The following is a 14,098-nucleotide window of genomic DNA, read 5'->3' on the forward strand; positions in this document are numbered from 1 at the left end:
TGCGAAAATGATATATCGATATTACAAGTAGACCAGAAAAAGCACAATATGTTTGCTACCAATGGTCGGCGTGCAACATATAAAGGGAAACAGGAATGTCACTCCGAGGCTCAGCTCAGGACGCCTCTGCTTATACATCGACTCAACAAACTTCACCAAGACAAGCAACCTACAGCTGATTTCGAAACCGTTCTCTCGGCGGCGACGAATAGAGATGGAACAAAGACATAACTGATGGCAGGAACGAGGCTGCGCCCTACTGCCAAGATCTTGGTCGCGTGCCCACCCATCTCCACGCAATCTTATACGAATACGCCACAACCCCTCACGTCATGTTTTTTTTTTTGTTGTCAGGTAAACAAATAAATAAATGTTTGTCGTGGCAAAGGGCAAACATAGAAAAGTTCGTGATTCGATTTTTTGGTTGAGTGGTATCATGAAAGGGAGTATTTACAATTTGGAAAGTCGTGGCTTGCCAGCAAGCTGAGGGAGTTACTCGTCGTCGCCGAAGAAGACCTTGACGGGCAACCAGGCGTCGCCGCAGACCTTGAAGCGGTCGGGACGGCTGCTGAGCTGCTTCATCTCGTCGTCGGTCAATGACCAGCCGTCGAGCTGGAAGTTACCCTCGATTCTGGAGGCGGTGACGGACTTGGGGATGACTGAGGTACCACGCTGGAGACCCCACATGAGACTGTTTTCGCAACGTTAGCTTGGGTCCAGGTGGGTAGTGTAAAGCTAGGCAAAACTCACAGGACCTGAGCAGTGGACTTGCCCTTGCTCTCAGCAATCTTCTTCAGGACCTCGTCGTGGGCAAGAGGAGAGTTGGTGGAGCCGAGGCAGGAGTAGGCAGTGCAGTGGATGCCCTTCTCCTTGCAGTAGTCGATGAGCTTGGGGGAGGGGTTGTTGGGGTGGAGCTCGACCTGGTTGACAGCGGGGACGGTCTTGCACGACTCGTCCTTGAGGAGGATCTCGAGGTTCTTGATGGCGAAGTTGGAGACACCAATGTTCTTGACGCGGCCAGAAGCAGGCAGCTTCTGGAGCTCTCTCCTAGAGTGGTGTTATCAGGGTTGCCAGACATTGTTCTCATCAGAATTGCTTACCAGGTGTCAACGAAGTTCCAGTCAGGGTAGTGCTTCTTGAGGTCGCTGGGGTCGGTCGAGCTGGGCCAGTGCATCAAGTAAAGGTCGACGTAGTCGGTCTGAAGGTCCTTGAGCGAAGAGGTAATGCCCTCTTCGACGCGCTTGTGCCAGGGGTTGTCGAGCTTGGTGGTGATCCAGATCTCCTCACGAGGAACGCCAGAGTCCTTGATACCGAGACCGACCTCGTGCTCGTTACCGTAGGCAAGAGCAGTGTCAATGTGACGGTAGCCAGCGAGGAGAGCAGCCTTGACGGCCTCGCGCACCTCGTTGGGCTTGGACTGCCAGGTACCGAGACCGACGGCGGGGATCTTAGCACCCTGCGACTTGTCAGTTCATGTTGTTTGGTGAGAAAGCGAGTGATGCAGCGCACGGTGTTGAGGGTGAAGGTCTTCTTGGTCCACTCGTTCGACATGATTGCAGATGTTTGGTGTGGTTTGTGAAGTGTAGAGAATTGGTTGTAGTGAGTAGAAAGAAGACAAGTCGCTGCGAGACGAAAGAAATGTTTAAGAACCGGCCCAAAAAGTTATCTCCACCTATCTTTTGCTGGCCGATGATCCTACGCCTTCAGCCTGTTTCGATAGCTATCCACAAAACTTCGCATGTACCTGCCGGTCATCATTGAACCCCACCACCCCACCACCGTCATGCGATTTAGCCGGCGGTTCAATGCGCCTCGGAAGCTCAGGCCCTGGTTCTGCTTGGCAAACGCCGTCATAGCTCCAATTTTTGGCCGAGCAAGAAACACCGACATGTTTGTCGTCCAGCTACTGTTCGAACGTGCATTGCTTGGAAATTTGTGACCATGTCGCGCTTTGTCTCGGGAGGAACAGTGGACAAACCCACTGAGCGCGATGAGGAATGGTTGAAAGCTCAAGAACAGATTGAAGCCGCGCGTCGGAAGAAGGAGGATGAAAACAGACAGCATGGAGGCAAGAGCTTGTACGAGGTTCTTCAGGCTAATAAAGGTGTGTGCTTGAATTTCGATCGCTGATGATACCTGTCATCCTTGCAAGACGGGACGCTGATGTTTTTCAGATGCGAAGCAGGAAGCCTTTGAAGAGGTACCCGGAACCACTCGAACGTGGCTTTGCACTTACTAACAGAAATTCTTCAGGCAGCTAAGCTGAAGAATCAATTCAGATCGTTAGATCAAGATGAAGTCGAATTCCTGGACACAGTCATGGAGTCGACCAGAGCAAAGGAGGAAGCCGTGAAGAAAGAAACTGCCGAGCGACTCGAGGCCTTCAGGCGGCAGCAAGAGGATACCGAGAAAGCGTCCCGTGGAGCTGCGCCTGAAGCGAGCAATCAATCTGAAGGCGACACCTGGGCCTTCAATGCCCGTAAGCGCAAACGAACCAAGGAGAAGGAAGCGATTGCAGGCCTCAAGCTGCGCAAGAGCTCTTCGTCTGCGACCCAGATGACTCCCGACGCAGCGGCAGCAACACCATCAGACGAAAAGAATCAATCACCGCCGAGTCCCGCACCTACTCCTGCCAACCACTCGGCCAAATCAGTGCAACCACCCGCCGCAGCAATAGACAAGGCTGTTATTGACAAGGCCGACCAGGCACCAGCGGCCGCTGCTGCTTCAACAGCTCCAGCTCCAGCTCCAGCTCCAGCTCCAGCTCCCGCTGCCGCTCTTGGTCTCGCGGCCTACTCATCCGACGACGACGATGATTGATCCAAGCGAAAAGTCAACAAGCATGCACTGAAACCTGGGTGCTTGAAGCAATGCCGGCGCCCACTGTCACGCAGCGGTGTTCGTACATCCGAAACATGATTCTGCGCCAACCCGTCGCGCCGTCGCCGTCCGCACGCCGAGCACCAATATTTTGACATCGGCTGCGTGCAGCAAATACGCCTTACTGTGTTTCTGACAACTCGTGCGGTTCGCGATAGCCGAATGATTGGCTATCAGCATATATGTATGGCGTATGTGCAGCAAATGCTTGATTATGTCGGCCTCAATAGGTGGCCGTCTCTGGACCGCCTTGTCACATGGCGCGGGCTGAGGGTATCAGGGAAACGAACATATGTGATACGAAAAGGGACTTGCCATGACGAACGCCATCACGCATCATGCGTGCTGCAAGAGCAACATGCAAAGAGAAAGCAAAACCTGTCACGGCCATCAAGAAAGACCCGGTTTCTTGAGCCGAATACACGAGAAACTCGTCTAGGTGGCACTTACTATGTTTCGCATCTCTACTAGCGCATACCAGAACTACATATATCCACCCGTCAATAGGAACACGAGCTTGTATCTGCTAGAGGGGAAAAGAACAAACATCTTTCACATGCAAAAGTAGCTAGGTAAATGACCTATCCACCGACAAATGTACATGGCAACCAATCATGCTACATGAAATGCATACGCCTACGACAAGCTGAGCTTCCCCGCTTTCTTCAAGATCTCGTCAACCTCGTCTTTGTGTGTTGAGAAGTTGTCAACCAAATCATCCCACATTTTGGGATCGTGCTCGTGAAGCTTGTCGCTCTTCATGGCCCAATCAGTCACGGTAAAGGGTCTAGAGCTCTCAAACATGAAAGCTACCGCACCTTCAGAGATACGCATCTCTGGAGGAGGCTGTGCGGAAGCGGCCTTGAACTCTTGATACGCCACACCATGAGGCACCATACCGCATTCAAAACTGACACCTCCCGGTTGGAACTCATCGCTACGGCCGGCGTACTCGCCGTAGATAAGTCCCATTAACTCCGAGGCGACGTTGCGATGGTAGTATGGTGGGCGGTACGTGTTTGAGGCGACATCCCAGCGAGGAGAAAAGATGAGGAAGTCGGCTAGAGGGGCTGCTGGGTCGCGCGAGCGAGCCGTCAAAACGCAGAAGATGGACGGGTCGATGTGATCGACGCTGATGCTTCCAATGTTGACGAACTTGGTCAAGTCGTATTTGTAAGGCCTGGGCAAAAGAAACAATTAGATATCGGCCGTAAACAACAAGATAAAAGTCAGGAAGGAGGGAAGAACAAGACATACACATAGTTTCCGTGCCAGGCGACCACATCGAAGGGGCAGTGATTTTGTTTGCTTTCGAAATACTTGCCACCCAGTTTGTACACAATCTTCCACGGGTCGTCTTTGGTGACCGTGTAGTACGCAACCGGGGTGAGGAAGTCTCTAGCGTTGGCCAAACCATTGGCTCCAATTGCACCAAGTTCTGGCAGCTCAAAGTTTGCACCCCAAATTTCGAGGATGTAGCCTCTAGTAGGGCCTTCGACGCCAACCTTGAATCGTTGACCTCGTTGGATGACGCAGATCTCTCCTGGTTGGACGTACAATTTTCCGAACTCGGTCTGAATGTCCAGTGCGCCCTGCTGAGCCACAATCAAAAAATCGCCATCAGAGTTGACAAATGCTTTGTTCTCCATAGAGACATTGGCCGTGAAGACGTGTGTTGCCAGACCCTCTCTGAGGGTTGGGTCGCCTGATCCAGCGATAGAGCAGAGGCCATCCACAAAGTCGTGCTTCGTCTCAGGAACATCAAAGGGCAGCCAGGCAAGTTGAGTTGGCGAGATATGGACTCGCGGGTTGATTGGAAGGAAGTTGGCTTCAGTGTTTGTGTTGTCAGGCAAGTTTGTCTGTTTGGTCCCAAGTTAGGTCAGTTTTCTGTGTCTCCTGCGTACAAATGGGGAAGGTCTAAGAATGGTGGGGTTTAAGCTGAGACAGACGTACAAACCCCTGGTGTGCGACTGCTGGCCGCGATCTGTATAGCCAAGCATTTTTGTTCAGATGTCTTGGTGCAACAAATGCTGAGGCAGTCATTTGTTCTGCATACAGACCGAATCGCACGCATCTTGGGCTGTTCTGCCCGCGAGGAATAGTACCAGGCACAGCCTCTGATTCGAAACTAACAAACACTCGTGTCAGCAAAAGAAACCCAAGTAATGTACACAGACTTGTTCGGTCTTTCCGAGTCAATGGTAAAGCGTCCCATGGATCGAGAGTGTAAGGCACAGCAGCAAGGAGGCATGAAGATCCGTAGATGTGGAGCGTGAGCAAACATCAGGAAGTGAGGCGCTCTACCACAATCCAGCAAGCAGAACTGGCCGCCTTGCAGCAGCCTATCAAACCTCACAGAATGTTGAGGTGCAAAACGCAGTTCGCTGCGCCCGGGTTTTCGGGATTCATGCCTCCAGGCCATCCCATCACATTGCATTACAGGCTGTCTGTATGCAGTTAAGAATCCCTCTGGGACTACGCTTTGCCAATGAACCAGGAATGAGGAAATTCAAGTCAATGCAGGGTCATGTCATACTGGTTGTTGAACCCGGCTTGATACTGCAACAGAGTCAGCGAATTTCACCGAGACATGCTGAAGCGAGTGCTGCTTGCCTCGTAAGGATCGTTCTTGCGGGTCGCAAAGGATGGTACAGCGCCATCTTTCTGCGTCTCTGCCCAGCTTCCATGGTGGTCAGCGTGATGATCTACGCAGGAATCGGATTGCTTCGCTTACTGGAATATCTTCTGGTATTCGTCAGGACGATCAAGCTTTTCTACGTTCTTGTTTGCGAGAGCCATCTTGGAAGACTGTGATAGCGTATGCTTCTATGAGAGAATAAAGAGAGAAAGAAATGTCGTGGACACAAATGGCACTCCTGATGCCATGAAGCAGTGAGGCTCCACTGAGCGGAGTAGTGGGGCATGATGTGGGGTCCAGTCGATCAAAGGAGCCCGATATTAACTGCCGAGAACATGGCTGCTCTCGTCCCACAGAATACATAGTCGACGGGTCTCTGCAGTTATTGAGCAAAGTGCTATACTCGCGAGAACCTCGCGCCGCAGTTCATGTAGGATTAGTATGACCCAGGTGAGGTCGAATTTGACTGTTGGCAAATCTTGGTCCGGCCGTTTTAGAGCCCGCTGTCCTTCTGACCTCCCGCGCAGACCACTATCGCGAAGTTGATCGCAGCTCAATATGTCGTACCGATGGCATACACGACTTCTTTGCAATGAACTCTTCCAGCCGAGGCAATTTGGAATGCAATTATCAAGATGCAGTCATAGTCTACAAGGTTCGATAGCTTTGAAGTGGCCTGCGGAATCTTTGTCCGCTCCTGAAGCAACCCTTACAGGGTGTTGCAAGGATACGGAGAATTGTGGACGAGATCGTGAACATGGCGCAAACTCAATCTTGCAGCCAACATCCTTTCGGAGTTGTAACCGCCCGACCCTCAAAATATCATGCGCGGCCGTGCCTCATTGACCGCCTCTAATCATCGATGCGACTGGCTAGATTGTGACCTGCGGCCTGGACGTTGATCATCAAACGCTTTCGACTATCGTCATCACTTTGCGTCAGGTTGGTCGTTGCGCACCACACATCTTTGGCAAGTCATCAGCTCGACCAGCGCCATACTCCTAACGAGATATCCAGGCGCTTCCATAACAGGGATTGTGGATGCGTCGAATGGTTAGTACGTGCGCCAACCGTTGCCCAGTGCTCTCTCAAACAGGGAAGCGGATTGTCTCGGCACCATGCTCAAATCAACTTTTGGACGTTCCTTCGTCGACATGGCTGGTTCAGGAGCAGCACAAATATAGACGGGTACGATCATAAACTACGCTAGAACACTCAGCAGCCGTGACGCCACAGTGTCGGTGCATGAGAATGTACAGTAAGAAACGTAGAAACGATTGGTAAGAGGCTGACCGGACGCTGATCATCTCATGAATCGCATTGAATTCTACAAATGCGCTGACTACTCGTTCATCCAAGCCGTAATGCGGCTGCCTCCAAACCTGGCGGCGAAGCGCAGACCGGTGGAGCCCATCGGGAAATAGCTTACCAAATACCACACCAGACATACGAGTTGAATGATAGAGGATATCAAGGTCAGAAGAGTATTTTGGAGCTACGAGTGGTCAGCAGGTGTACATTGCTTCGTAATGCCGAGTCACAGAGGAATGTGACGAATGAGATAGCAGACGGGGTATACAAGTATTCAGTCTGGCTGCATGACTGAGGTTTACGATAGAGTAAACAACGGAGATAAGCTTCACTTACGCCGACAGCAAAGTACAAGGTCATCGCGATGGAACCGAAATAGGTACCAGTGAAGGGCAAACGCTCGGTCGAAAGCAGGTGCTTGACTGTACGGCCGTTAAAAAGGATCTACGAGTCGGCGCGATCAGGCAACAAGACTTACGGTATGTGTATGGGCCCATCATAACAGCCCAGGAGCTGAGGAAGAGAGCTGAAGCCATCGACCATCTGGTGATTCGTTAGCCTTATCCGTAGCGGCCGTAAACACGAGTGAGCAGGCGAGGTAATTGGAGCGATCAGGAAAAGCAGCTAAATCGAGTGACAGTGCGGAGTCGAGATAAAGGTGGCCGCACAGTTGGAATGTATGGCTGGTGAGAAGATTAAGAAAGACGCTAGCAATCTTGTTCGTGCCCTGGAGCGGGAGCTAGGGAGGCATGGGAGCAGCCGCATGACCAGGCCTCGAAGCTGGGCGGGGTGGCGACCATTCGGCGACCCCACCGCGCGTGGCTGCATCGAAACGCCATATCAAAAGGCGATAGTGCGGTTTGCTGATATTTGACAGAGACAGGGGACAAGGAACAAAACAGAGGAGAGGTGACAATGTTGCGACATATTGGGCGCACACCATCTCGATAGATAGAGCGGACTTACAGGATTGCAAACTTTCTGGGCCGCAGGGTCAAGACTGGCATCAGAGTGAAACATACGACAAAAAGGGCGATTGCGGCGAGGTTGAGTGCACCAAACACGAGCAAGCGGTCCCAACGGCTAACTGGAATGTCAAGTCAGCGGTGCGAAAGATCCAAGGCAGGATAGCTCATAAAACGTAGGAAGTCTGGCATGGTCATTTGCGATATCAGACAGAGACTCCTAGCGCGTGTGGGCGTAGATTGGCTCGGAGCTATCCAGAGCCTCGTGCACCAGATTATACGACATGGACCGTGGTGGAAGGAAAGTGATGATATCAGAAGAAATGTAGGCACGTACGCGCAAACCACCCTTCTTCTTCTTCGCGACGGGTGCGGGCAGGCAGAGGAGCACCTGGTGCCTCGTTCTCGTACAAAGGCAGTCTGACATAGCCTCCTTGGCCAAATGGATTGAGCGATTGTAGTTTGCCAAGGAACGGGGTCGAGGAGTTGGATGTCGTTGGCATAGCGGCGGGCTCTCTGCGGCTCCAACCCAGCGAGTTCATCGAGTCACGAAAGGATGAGGAAGCCATGGCGAGGGGGGCAGGAGCGTTACGACCAGAAGCGGCGAGCGGGGAGTGGGTGTAGCAGAGAAGAGGACAGAACAGGTCGGGTCAGGACAGACTGGGACAAAACAGGACACTTGGACAGGCTACGACGAGGTGTAGCGTAGCCTAACCGCTGCAGGGGCGTGCGGCAGGGAGCGGGAGAGCGCGTGGGCGTCCTTGGGAAGCGTAACCGTAGCAGCAACAGTGCTCCGCAACTACCGATTGGAAGCGGGCGGTGCAGGTTGCAGAGGGTGGTCGAAGGCTGCAGTCCTGACGACGAGGGTGACGAAGACGGACGAGTTGGAGCTCGGTCGTTCTACTGCTGCTGCTGCTGCTGGACTGCAAGAGCGGGATTGCGTGCAGAGTGCAGCAGATGATCGGCACAACAAGGCCCAAGTGACTCTCTGTGTCGAAATAGGCAGCGCCGGACAAGCTGCTGCTCCTTGTGATTTGGTCGCGCGCAAGCTGTGGCATTCAGAGAGACGACTGCTCCACACCGAGCTTTGTCGTTCCAATCATGCACGCACGCTCAAGCCAATCCAGCGCCGGCCCGAGCTAGCGGCCTGATGCTTGGCATCCTGTCTAAAGTCCATGCTCGCTGCTCTCCGCAACCTCTCCCGGCTCTGCGCACCACTTGCGTTCGCGCCATCACTATTGACTGTGATGAGAGGCGTCGCCGGCCTCGCCTTTCCGGTGTCAAGGGCGTCATGTCTCTTTATCCGACCCGAGACCTTGTCAGCGTAGAAGCGAAGGTATGTTAGATTGCATGCTTGACAAGTCTGTCTCGGGGGGCGAGGATCGCTGGATCGCCGCTCTGGTTGCTGCTGATGTTGCTATCGCCGTTTGAGCTTGGGGGGCAAGCCGCAACGACCTGGCAGATACGAAGCTGCCTGCGTGCGAGAGAGCACAGGAGCGGGTGTGTGTGGTTGTGGTGTGTAGGTAGGTAGTAGTAGTGTGTGCCAGGCAGGGCCCGTCCCCAACTATGGCTGGCCGCTGCTATCTGTGGCTCAGCAGCAGGTTTTGACGCGCTCAGACGCCGTTTGTACATACATAGACCATTTAGTCTACGAAGGGCATTCACAAAAATACAAGGCAGGGCGCTCCGGCAATGTGGATCATGTCCTGCACACGAGTCACTCTGTCGTGCCCTAGCGTGAGACGGTATCTCGAGTGCAGTCGTCACGGTCGCCCTCCTTTACAGGCCAGAGCCTCAGGGTGAGAGGCGTTTGGACGCATCTGGGTATATATGTATACGGAATCCGCCTCTTCCTCGACGGCGCAACACGATCAGTCCCCTTTGGTCAGCTCCATCATCCTGTCGCTCAAGAACTTGCTGCTTGTGCTCGCTTAGACGATAGCCTCTACTATTTACAAAGTCCTCTGGTAGCGCATCCTGCACGCCTATCAGTACAGACTCTCGTATCCTACTTGCCTCGATCAAAATAAATCATCAAGATTGATTTTGATTATTCTCCGCGCTGATCGCCCTGGCCCAAGCCCTGCCCGCAATACGGCCCGAACTACATTTGACCCTTGACCGCCTTGAAACGGCCAAGTCTGGAGAAAGCAGCGACAGCAAAAGACGGGGTCGTACTAATTGACTCGACTTACCTTCGCCCTTTCCCCCACTCCACCACCTCCTGCCTTCTATCGTCGCCGACTCATACTGAGCGACGACTTGAAGCACTCACCCCTCCTTCCTCGAGACGACATCTCGAGGGGCTTCGCTCTGACACATTCCTCGCCAGCTGACTCGGTCAACTGTCTTGGCACCTTCCCCCGGCGTCAAAGCACCCCGCCGTCCGCCGCTTCCCTGCTCGTGCGAGTGTTCTACTCCACGTCTGCCATATTTCAGTCGCACGGCGCATTGCTGCCACCGCTGCTCTGCCCCGCCATCCTTCTGTCGCGCCCGCCTCAAGGGCAACAGACGCCTTTGCGCTATTGCATCCGCCCTCTTCTCATTGTTGTCTGCTCTGGTCGCAGGCTGAGTCATATCTGCTAGGTGAGCGCTTCCCTCTCTTTACCTTCCCTTTCTCTTTCTCTTGGTCAGGCATGACAGCCAGGCTGTGTCGCCCTGCATGCAGCCGCTCTTCTTCATGACAGCAGACAGACCGTCGGGTGGTGATCCGGGTCGAGCCGCTGTCTAGCATCCGTCATGCATTCATGCGCCTGCTGCCTCTGGCGCCTGGCTCATATAAACCAAGACTGCACCTGCTTCTTCACACATCCTTCCTCTGATGCTAACTTTGTTGCACCACAGACCTGCAGACTCCTCGACCGAACATCCCAGGACTCAAAGCTGCGACGTCACCTTCTGCGACATCATCACAGCTGTTGTGCGACACGGCTAACCATTTCACAACTGCTGAGACAAGATCTGACTGGAGCGACTCGACCAACCAAACCGTTCCTCGCGACACATCTCTTGGCCCTTGAAGCAAACCGTTTCCTGTGCCTGCAGATATTGCCCTTCGAAACTTGATTCGACTGCAGCATCACTCACAGCTGCAAATTACTCGCGTAGTCACCACAGATTCAAAGTGATGCCTATAGTCTGTAAGTAAAGCATACTCGCTGCCCAATCACATGCTCGTTGCTGCCTCGGACCCACCCACCTAGTTGAACCAGGCCTGTGACGATCACAAGCGTTGGTTCCCAAATAGGAAAAGGAAAATGCGACTAACGTTCTTGCTTGAACAGCTCCCACATCATTGACCACCTTCCCACCCTTCGAAACACATCAAGACAACCACAATCCACAGCACGACTCGCCGCTCGAGTTCACCTTCGACGAACCATTTGAGTTCGATCAGTTGGCGGTCAAGCCCGAAATGGCCGGCGCTGGTTCACCCTACATCAAATCCGAGCCCACCGACTTTTCCTTCCAGCCACATCAGTATCAGCAGCCACCGGCTTTCAACATGAACTCAAGCCACATGCAGAACGGCATGAATGGTGGCGACCATGTCATGGGCAACTCCAACTTCAACTCAGGCTTTGCCCCACAAAACATGTCATCGAGCTTCAATATGGGCAACTCAGGCCTTGCCGATGATGAGCTGCTTGATGGCATCAACATGGACGATGGTCACCACGCCAACATGCACCAAGGCCAATACAACAATGGCAATATGAACCAACACTTCCTTACCCATGGCAGTATGCCCATGTCTATGGGCCAGCAGCACTTGAACGGCAACAACAACTTCTACTCATCCACACCCGAGGGTGCCCCTATCCAGTCGCCTTTTGTCAACGACTTCAACTATGGCCAGTTCCGCCCTCAGTACAGTGTACCAACCACAAGTGGTTACATGAACGGCCTCAATGCCCCACAAGTCCATCAGATGGAACGTAAGATCTCTGACTCACGCTCACCTGCCACACCAAACACTCCTGGCATCTCCAATCTGCATCTGGGTGAGCCAGAGTATCCTTCGACAAGCATGGGGCAGCAACCTCGTGCCATAATGGGACACAGGCAAAGCTCGAGTGTCAACAACTGGGAGAACGTGTCAAACCCTCATTCATGGCAAGACGTCTCACCATTTGGCTCGCCGTCAAATCCCATGATGCAGCACCAGCAGCACCCTCAAATCTCTGAGGTCCTGAAGTCTTCGAACGCAGGTGCCAATGGCAAGATTGCATCGTCGTTGCCCGCGAAGATGGAGAACCCTCCTGCTTTCCAGACCCAAGAAGCCAAGCGAAAGCGTAGAAGAGAGTCGCACAACCTCGTTGAACGCAGAAGACGAGACAACATCAACGAACGCATTCAGGATCTCGCTAGCCTCGTTCCTATGCACAGACTGGAGGACGAAAGAGTCCGAAAGCACCTCCAAACAAATGCTCCTCTCTCACCTTCCATCGTAGCCACAGGCATGTCGCCTTCTCAAGCCACATCTTTGTTGGCTGGAGGCAATGGTAGAAGAGCCACTACCGCAAATGTGGGAACTGGCTTGCCTATGGACGACAAAGACAAAGGTCCAAACAAAGGCGACATTCTCAACGGAAGTGTTGCTTGGACCAGAGACCTGTTATGGTACTTGAAACACGTTCTCGACGAGAACGCCGAGCTCAAGGCAAGAGCCCGTGCTCGAGGTGACGATTGGACTGCTCCCGTGACCGAAGATGGAAGACGCATGGAGACTGAAGTCCGTGAGCTCATGCAGAAGCTCATTGCCACCGGCAACCTTCAGGACTACAGCAGAGGCCATGGTTCTGGACTTCGAGTCCCTGGTCATACCAATCTTGCTGGCGAGCCTCTTCACAGTCAAGAAGGTCAGTCCAATTACGGTCAAAGCCTCAGCCCTGGTTTCCAGAGTGGAAGCGGTGGTATCAGTCCCGTTCAAGGATATTGGCCTTCGAACGACGAACCTGTCTTCAAGGAAGAGGATGAGTTCACCATCAACGACCTCTAAATCACCAAACTAGCCCACGAGACTGGTACTATGCACACGTTGCCTTCGAATTAGATAGGGGTTGCAACGAGCGACCCCTAAATGCTTCACAGCATCTCGACCGTTTGCTTTTATTTCTTTTCGGCATACCCCATACCCTAACACTATTGTTTTCCTGCTTTTTGCTCAATCCTCAGTGCACTGTCCGTTCGGTTATGAACACCTGGCTTCCTTTGCTTTACACGACGGCATGCACAACAGAGAGCATACACCACTGCGATATCCAGGGCTACTCATTAGGCGTTCCGGATTTACATGGCAGCATCATCAGTATCAGTACTGGTCTGCATCAAACACAATGATCGAGCAGAACAAGACTGAATGATCGACGAACGAGAACGATATATGGCAACTGATTATTACATGCGAGGTTATTTCCATCTTTGGGTCCACCACTCTGGGAGGCTTGTACTTGCGATACACATATTTTCCTTGCGATTTTGATTTCTCGGACGTTATTATGCGAGTGCTGTTTATTTGTTGCTTTCATTTCTATTTACCACTCCGCTTTTTTCGAGATCTTGTTTTTTAATGTGGTCAATGTTATCTCAAGCTCTCTCTCTCTCTCTCTCTCTCTCTCTCTCTCTCTCTCTCTCTCTCTCTCATATCCCCTTGCCACGTCTGTCCTACACGAGCTTTGGAATGTCTTGCTCTTCATCCGGCCCCCTTGTTCCGTTGATCACACTCTTGAGTAACTTCCTATTGTCTTTTGCTCGCTGTCTTCCTACACGACTCTCGGCTTTCTTTGCTAATTGCGAGCTGTTGCCACGACTAGAAGATTTGCAGGCAGATATTTCTTAGTTGAACAGCTCTCAATATCCACGAATACAAAGCCTTTCCTCCCATGTCATGAAGGAATTAAAGTGAATCGTTTATTCAGTGCATCAAAGTAGATGTGCATACGTAAACATCTTGCTCTTCATTCTCATCTCGTGATATATGTAACTATCGTGATTGTGTCATGCTATAATTCACCCTTCTGTCTCTTACATTGCTGCTGATGCTTTCTGTTGATGATGCTGCTTTCATCCTATTGCTGTTTCGTCTGCTATTGACAGAGACATCTTGAGTTCTCTGGTGCCGTTGCCCAACTAAGTGGCTATGAACAAATCGTACCCCTTGGCAAGGATACTTCTGTGATGTATTTCAAACACACACACCATCAATGACTCGGAGCGACGCTAGAGGCGAGCGGTAAGCCAAACGCCCGGTCGGCGACAGGTGATGTGATAGGTCAGAATCCATCGATTGGGCTGTCTCGGC

General features: G+C 52.4%; 6 protein-coding genes across 6 annotated transcripts; 2 read left to right on the top strand and 4 right to left on the bottom strand.

The window, feature by feature from the left end:
- Positions 1–492: 492 nt before the first annotated feature.
- M437DRAFT_48539 (Aldo/keto reductase) lies at positions 493–1,551 on the bottom strand (the record flags this gene model as incomplete). The annotated part of the gene is made up of 4 exons (XM_041021686.1): positions 493–691; positions 751–1,047; positions 1,101–1,456; positions 1,510–1,551. The coding sequence occupies 4 exons, from the start codon at positions 1,549–1,551 to the stop codon at positions 493–495; spliced, it is 894 nt and encodes a 297-aa protein (XP_040879755.1).
- A 393-nt stretch (positions 1,552–1,944) lies between these two features.
- Positions 1,945–2,820, top strand: M437DRAFT_10478 (uncharacterized protein; the record flags this gene model as incomplete). The annotated part of the gene is made up of 3 exons (XM_041018569.1): positions 1,945–2,104; positions 2,175–2,200; positions 2,254–2,820. Coding segments are annotated over 3 exons (753 nt in total), but the record flags the coding sequence as incomplete, so codon positions are not given.
- A 696-nt stretch (positions 2,821–3,516) lies between these two features.
- M437DRAFT_75272 (homogentisate 1,2-dioxygenase-like protein) lies at positions 3,517–5,679 on the bottom strand (the record flags this gene model as incomplete). Its single annotated transcript, XM_041026391.1, has 6 exons — positions 3,517–4,060; positions 4,138–4,739; positions 4,834–5,008; positions 5,417–5,439; positions 5,494–5,560; positions 5,615–5,679. 6 exons carry the CDS (start codon positions 5,677–5,679, stop codon positions 3,517–3,519), a joined length of 1,476 nt encoding a protein of 491 aa, XP_040879757.1.
- A 1,181-nt stretch (positions 5,680–6,860) lies between these two features.
- M437DRAFT_65989 (SFT2-domain-containing protein) lies at positions 6,861–8,363 on the bottom strand (the record flags this gene model as incomplete). Its single annotated transcript, XM_041024668.1, has 5 exons — positions 6,861–7,013; positions 7,166–7,251; positions 7,308–7,372; positions 7,796–7,916; positions 8,132–8,363. 5 exons carry the CDS (start codon positions 8,361–8,363, stop codon positions 6,861–6,863), a joined length of 657 nt encoding a protein of 218 aa, XP_040879758.1.
- A 1,702-nt stretch (positions 8,364–10,065) lies between these two features.
- Positions 10,066–10,371, bottom strand: M437DRAFT_65990 (uncharacterized protein; the record flags this gene model as incomplete). The annotated part of the gene is made up of 1 exon (XM_041024669.1): positions 10,066–10,371. One exon carries the CDS (start codon positions 10,369–10,371, stop codon positions 10,066–10,068), a length of 306 nt encoding a protein of 101 aa, XP_040879759.1.
- Positions 10,372–11,209: 838 nt separating this feature from the next.
- M437DRAFT_84437 (uncharacterized protein) lies at positions 11,210–12,796 on the top strand (the record flags this gene model as incomplete). The annotated part of the gene is made up of 1 exon (XM_041028102.1): positions 11,210–12,796. One exon carries the CDS (start codon positions 11,210–11,212, stop codon positions 12,794–12,796), a length of 1,587 nt encoding a protein of 528 aa, XP_040879760.1.
- Between the last annotated feature and the right edge of the window lie 1,302 nt (positions 12,797–14,098).

This window comes from Aureobasidium melanogenum, assembly GCF_000721775.1.
Source record: "Aureobasidium melanogenum CBS 110374 unplaced genomic scaffold scaffold_10, whole genome shotgun sequence".
Taxonomy (NCBI): Eukaryota; Fungi; Ascomycota; class Dothideomycetes; order Dothideales; family Saccotheciaceae; genus Aureobasidium; species Aureobasidium melanogenum.